This window comes from Cariama cristata, unplaced genomic scaffold (assembly GCF_000690535.1).
Source record: "Cariama cristata isolate BGI_N322 unplaced genomic scaffold, ASM69053v1 scaffold7614, whole genome shotgun sequence".
In the NCBI taxonomy this organism is placed as follows: domain Eukaryota; kingdom Metazoa; phylum Chordata; class Aves; order Cariamiformes; family Cariamidae; genus Cariama; species Cariama cristata.
The window spans coordinates 3,280-10,391 of NW_009613424.1; the positions used below are offsets into that span (position 1 = coordinate 3,280).

Genomic DNA, 7,112 nt, shown 5'->3' on the forward strand with positions numbered 1-7,112 from the left:
GTGAGAGGAGCTCTTAGGTACCTGACTTATTAGCTGACTACTAATTGTGAACAAATTTCACTGGCAAGTGCATCATTTGCTATTGATTTCCTGGCATGTTTGAGCAGCTCTCAGTACCATACTGAGTAAACTGAATGTATTGAGTTAAAGGCTAAATATAATAAGACAATTATATATGTGAATTGAAGGAAAGTATACATTTTGTTAAACCCTGTGTTGAAATATTTAAAATGTTTCTTCTTTTTAGGAAAAAAGATTGACATATTGTGGTTTGCTTCAGTGATTGCTTCTTGAGCTAGAGGCCACTGAAAAATGAGATTACTATTTTACTAAATTTCTAAAGACATTGCTTTGACCTTTGATATCTTTTTTTGATTGTCTGCTTTGCAGCTCCTCATCAGCGTCTGGAACCTGTGACTCTGCCAGGGATTGTCTCATTTGTGCTTAGTCTGTTATGTGGGGCTTTGAATTTAATTCGTGGCTTTCATGCCATAGAAAGTCTTCTCCAGGTATTGTACATGTTTATGAATTTAAGAGTTACGCATCTTAGCAATCATAATACCACCTTTGAAGATGCTTGCTATATGAACTAAGTCTTGCGAGTTTTGTTTTCAGAAATACTGTTTGCGAGGTCAGACCTCTGTTTATGAAACTTATATTGTTTGTGATCTGTCTATCCTTCTTGAGTGTGATGCATCATTCATTGAGGATGAGTTTCAAAAGCGGTAGAAGGTGGGTGGCCAACTCCTTCCCTAGGTACCTTGGTAGCAGTGAGTATGTGAACATAATGTTCTGTTTTCTAAATTTATGCCAGGATGTGAGATGTTGGATTTTAATAGATGTTATTTAAAAACACTTGAGAAAAATGATGAGCGGCTTTGAAAATCTGCCCAAGTTTTTGGAAAGGTCTACAGAGCAGGGGTCTTTAAACAGGTTTTGTAAAATTGTTTTTTAGCAACTTTTTTTGTTTTGTTTGTTTATTTTTAAGAAACATTCTGAAGTAGGATGCTTATTTCTCTTTGCTGAAAGGATCAGTGTAAGGAAAACTGTCAAGTGATTTCTTCTAAACCCCCTCCCTGCAAAACAACACCACCCCCCTCACCAAACAACCTCTCCAATGAACATTTGTTTGTTTATGTGAACTCTGTGCTCTGACCCTCCCTATAGCCTTTCAGTTTCTTTCTAGTCCATTTCTTGTGCTAGTTGTATTCTCATTATTACGATTAAAATAATAGCATTTAATGATTGCAAGTAATTCAAGTGAGTATGCTGGTAGTGCTTGCAAGCAGTGCTTGCAATCACGCACAGAAAGTTCATGTGTGTTATCACAAAAAAAGACTTAACGTTAAATGGCTCAACTGTTGTGGTGATGGAGGTAGAAACTAAAAATCTCATGGAAGTTTTCTGAAGGAAAATGGGAATCCTCCTGCTTGGCTAATAGATAATTTTTTATTCAAGCATATATCTGGACTTTATCACTGCAATGCTTTTGATACCTAATGGATTTTTTAGGGAAGAAAGGTAAGGGAGATGACCTGTATTCCAGTTGTCTTAGATAATTACTGGTATATGTAAAGATTTAATAGAGCAGTAACGTTTGAGGTATCAGCGTTTCCTGAAGACTAGTGAATAGATGAATAGGGTTGATGAAAGTGTTCCATGCTAGGTCCTTCTTTTGAGTTGTTTTTGGTTTGTTTTTTAAAGAAAAACCAAGAATGAAATAGTGAACATAAATCTTTACTTTATCGCTAATGAGATTTTTTCTGTGTTATACACAATTCTCCCAGTTTATAAATAGGAATGAATTTAAAGTACACTGTAGTACAAATAGTACTAACAGATTCCTACCACTTAGCATAACGTTTCTAGAACTTGTTACCTTTCTGCAGCTGATTTTTTTTAAAAAGGAATGCCAATGTTATATTAACCTATTTAAGTGATGATTGGGCAGCCAATTAATTTTATTCTATATGTTATTGCATCTGGAGGTAATAGATGGCAGGTATTTTTTAATTTCTGACAAATGAGACACACTAAAAATCCATTAAAATTTCTCTGAATTTACTTTATTATGGAAAAATCCACAAGGTTTAGGGAGAAATAATCCGAAACGTAATAAATGGAACTTCTTCTGAGAAGTCATTCAAAAGCTTATCTTTAAATTAGTGTTTCCGTTATAATCAGTGTTTTTATTTGGGTGTTAGCAAAAACCTGTTACAATCTGTAGCTATGCTCCAGCAAATATGCAGTGGCACCAAGGCAAGGATTTACATACGGTTTGGGAGTTTGTAAGTTTTATGTGCAGACATACAAACTTTTTCCTAGTCAACACTGTAGATGGAAATGCTTTACATGGAACATACTCTGAGCAGAAACAAGTTGTAGTTCCAAATGGAACTTCTTCTCAAAATGATACTTGCTTTCAAGGAAGAACATTTGCATTAGTATCCATTGTTTTCCTGGGAAAGTTTTTGATTGTTGTAGATGTTTGTTTGAAATGCAGTTAGAATAATCACTGAGCACGTAAATTTATTCTGCTCAGCTCTGTAGAAACTCTTAACAACCCATTTGAATAAGTTAGAAGGAGTTTTTTTGTTTTGTTTTCTAAACACATAGTAGAAAGATCTATCACTTGAGGTAAATTTTTCCATCTTTTCCTTCAAGAAAACTTAATTTTCCAATAATCTCTCTGATAAAGTCGTGTGCTTTTGTTTGTTCTCACTGCCATGAACGCAGAGCTGCCTGCATTATTCTCTGTGTAGAATTTTACCACACTCTAGTGGTCGATTTGTGTCTTTTTATCTCATTTCCTTGTGAGGCTGGAGGAAGGCGCAATTCTACAAATTTGGTATTAAAGGTAGTTACCGGTGTTTAGACTTGAATTTTCAAAGGCATCTGGAGAAGGTAAGTATCCAGTGTTAGACCTGGACTTCCTTTAAGGCTTTTGAAAATCTCAGCATCAGTTTTCTGTTGTGAATAAACATCTGGTCAGATTCCAGATCACAGTTTTTCCCAGACATATAAGTAAGCAGTGATTAGTGCTAACTCTTTCGGTTTAGCGTAGTATAGGAATTATTACAAATCTCTATGTGAGACTATTTTAACATTCAATAATTAATAACTTTCATACTGTAAATATCTGGTATTTCACTGAAACACTGTAAAACATGGCTTTTTTTTTTATTTTCACAGAATGAAGGTGAAGATTTCAGCTATGTTATTGCATTTTTTCTTGGAACAGCAGCCTGTTTGTACCAGGTGTGTTATTCTGCTTGCATAATTGACTAGACTTTAGAAACATTACCCTGGCATGCATAAATGTCATGATGTTTTCTTAAGTGTCACAGATACTTGAATAGGGTGATTATAAAAATAATTTCTGCTCTGTTTTATTTCATTACTCATAAACTATCATACAGTAGATCGATATAAAGAGCTTCTGTTTGCTGTCATTTTTCTCCAGTTAGTTGATGAAGAGATTTGGTATACTTTTCTGTCTGGAGTTTACAATTTATCTCTAAGTAGTAGTTTCATAGTTCAGGTAAACTTAACTATCTGAACCAATGCCTTACTACTTCTTTCCTTTGGGAAGATCTGAAGTAAATACAGTAATACCTAGGCACTACACCCCAGAATTTTCCACACTTTGTACATTATTGTGCATCTCCTTCCTTTTCAAAGCTTTCAGCCACTTTCCATTATGTTTTCTATTTCCTGTCTGATATTTCATGTTGCATTTCATGTCTGCAGGTTTTCCATTTCTGCTTCTGAATTTGATTTCCCTATATAATTTGTAGCAAGGTGTTCTGGTGCCTACTGGCATTTGTCATTCAGTGACACTGCTATGACTATAATGTCTGCCATGCTCAATTGCTGTTACTATAATTCTTTTGACTTTTAATCTCTTGCACTTGTGGAGTATGCAGTTTCTACTTGTTACCATGTGCCAATGTTTAGTACAGTGTCAGCCCATAAAATAAAATAATGTCTCAGGTTTTCCTTTTATATCAGTCTTTCTGTCAGTCAGCCTTTTGTCCAGGCTACCTGTAATCTCCATGCTCTATAATTTATCTCTAGCAAGATGTCACAGTACAACTTGTGTTCTTCACCGCTTGTTGACTTTTCATCAGCTTTTGCCTTAAATAATTCTTCAGATTGGTGTTAATTTTCCATGCAGACAGTCTGTTCCATATCAGATAAGGAGCTCCCCCGTTCTTTTTTTCTGTGGAAAATACACATTCTTCCCTCCTCTCCCAAATTAGAAATGTTACTCTTTAGAAAAAAGTATTCATCTCTCTGCATTGAGACATAAGGACCTATGTCTTCCCTCACTGTCTGGCTTGAATAGAACTGTTTTAAAGAAAGAATCCATGCAACTTGAAATGTAGCCTTTTTAATATTCAAAATATATCTGTTGAGACTCTTGTTCCGCACTCTCTGGTGTCATCCCTACAATATGTCACTGGTCAGTTTTCAAAACTAAGAGACCTGTCAGTTCTCTGGTATGTTCCGATGTTGTTTTGCCACCCTTAGGAGTTCGGGAGATTAATTCTGTATGTTCCATGACAGCACGTTTCATTGTCATTCACCCAGAAGGTGTCCATAATGCTGTATTGTCTTGTTCATTTAATAACAACGTAGCAGTGTATTTCTCTTTCTGGTTTTCCAAGAAAACATTTGTGACCTAGGCGTGCAGGCAAAAAACGGGACTTAAATGGAGTATGATGTTTTAGGCTCACTAACATGTCTAGTGTTCCTCCGTGGTTTCTAGTCTCTTCTGAAGAAGAAAATGTACAAAAGTGAGAGCGGTCTCAGTTGCACCCAAAGTGCAAAGCGTCAGGAGCTGAACCTTCAGTCATTTCTTAATATTTATTAATAAATAAATAAAAAAAATCTTCTCTGAAGTAGCACAGAGGAGCCTTCTACATAAAAACATGCTCAGTAATTGCCATGCTAACACTTCCCTTTAACAGAATTAAAAGAAACCCTCAGGAATTTCCTAACAGCACTTGTTCTAGTAAGGTGTTAAAACCACAGTGTTTTAGCCTTTTGACTGGTGCTCTGTTTTGTAAGTGGCAAATCTTCTAGCATCTCAGACCTAGACCAGTGAAAAGATAGGCCTCAGAATTAATTTAAAACAGACCTTCAGTAAAATTCACAGTCATTCAACATCATGTTGCAGTAACATTTTTAAACTTCTATAGTATTTTTGTTTTTTAAATCCTTTATATTAATAATTTTGATGAAGCATCTCCTGACTCGTATTTTAATCTTGGAAGCAGTTACACTTCTTCATATGTTGTCAGTGGAGGCACTGACGCTAGGAAATTATCTGAATTCTGCTTGTGGAGATACTAGTACCAACTAACTGCTCTTTTAGATATGATTTGTAAAACTGTCAGCACAAGTAGGTTGCATTTGCTCTGCTAAAAATGAACCAGCAGGTTCAGAGGAATTCCACCTAGATTCTGAACTGAGTGGATTACTTATCTCTAGTTTTACTTTGCATTGGAGGAAAGACATACAAATCTTACTGATACTGTCAGTACTCACATCTCTGAAGATACTTGGATATCCAGAAATTACAAGTAGTTTTGTTAATCTTAGCCACACTTACAGTGGAAATGCACGCTTTATAAGAAAGTGGTTGAGTTTTGAATAGAATATAAAATAACCTCAATAAATTGCATTGTTTGGTTGCAAATGTACAATGCTTTGGCCCTTTTTTGAGGAACATGAAAAATGAAAAAAACTTAAGTAGAGTTTCTCTGACTGATAAAATGTGGCAAATGTCCAAGAAGAAAAGAAGTGACACTTCGATAATCTGATGATGGATGCTGTTAAAAATTGTGTAAGCATAGTTATATATCCACTGGGAACAGTTTTGGAATACAAAGTAAGCCCAAGTGTTGTTGTTATCTGCCTTGAAGCACAGCAAAAACTGTCTTCAGCAGACAGAAATGGCTAGAATCCAGAGGGAGGGCAAACTTTTTTTTTTGTCAAAGTCAAGGAATTAGTTTGAACAATAGCAGAAGTAAAAATAATGTCAACATAAAAGCTATGTCCTTTTAGAGATGGAAACTGAGGCAAGAGACTTGAACAGGTTTCCAGTTGCAGTAGGAAGACAGAGTAGGGAACTGTGGGCAGTCCTGACGTTCTGTGTTACACCACAGCGTGCAGAAACTGACCCTTAAAACATGGTAGAATTACAGTAGAGTTGTTGTGTATTTCTCTCCATCTTCCACCAGCTGAAGAGGGGCAGTGGGTATTTGTGGGCCTCTGCATCTGTCAGTTAATCCTCTGCATTAACCCTAGCAGGACACTGGGTTGGTATCTGGGGGATTGCCTGGTGCTGAGTATTCCTGGCTGCAGGGCCCGGGTATTTTCCCTGTCCTTCCAGTTGCTTTGCCTGAGAAGACTTAATGCTGACTCTTGTTCTTTCTCCATTGCTTGGGTTGAGCAGAGTGTATTTTGACCAGAGATTGCCAGAAACATCCACTTTCTTTTGTCATGGGCCACTCATTATTGCAGATTATAATCAATTATTATGAGAGAATTGTTCTCAAAGAGGGTTTAATGAAAGCAAAATGTAACGTTGTGTTGATGTCAGGTACTTTTCACCCTTCCATGACTGCTAAATTGATACTGTTCTTACATGTTTGATTTAGACTTCGTAAAGTTTGGGTTTGTAATTTCTCAATGACCAGAATAGTGTTTCTTCAGTGGAGTTATTTTCCATGCAGTAATCTGATTTCCTTTTTATTTCCTGACAGTGCTACCTGTTCGTATACTACACGGGCTGGAGGAATGCCAAATCCTTCCTGACTTTCGGGTTAATTTGCCTATGTAACATGTATCTGTATGAACTGCGCAACCTGTGGCAGCTTTTCTTTCATGTGACTGTGGGAGCATTTTCTACCTTACAAATTCGACTGCGACAACCACAGGGAAAGTCCCCCGATTACAATGTCTGACAAGTCCTGCAACATTTAGAGGCAGTCTTGTTCCAACAGTTATTCACTCTCAGGAATGTAAAGCTGTTCTCCAAAAGAAGAAGCTGTCTGGATGGGGCACTTTTTTTTTTTTTTTTAAATAAAGCAATGTAAGATGCC

General features: G+C 36.4%; 1 protein-coding gene across 1 annotated transcript; it reads left to right on the plus strand.

Annotated features, from left to right (window-relative positions):
- Positions 1–383: 383 nt before the first annotated feature.
- Positions 384–7,112, plus strand: LOC104160788 (vesicle-trafficking protein SEC22a-like; the record flags this gene model as incomplete). The annotated part of the gene is made up of 3 exons (XM_009699007.1): positions 384–509; positions 3,193–3,258; positions 6,774–7,112. Coding segments are annotated over 3 exons (393 nt in total), but the record flags the coding sequence as incomplete, so codon positions are not given.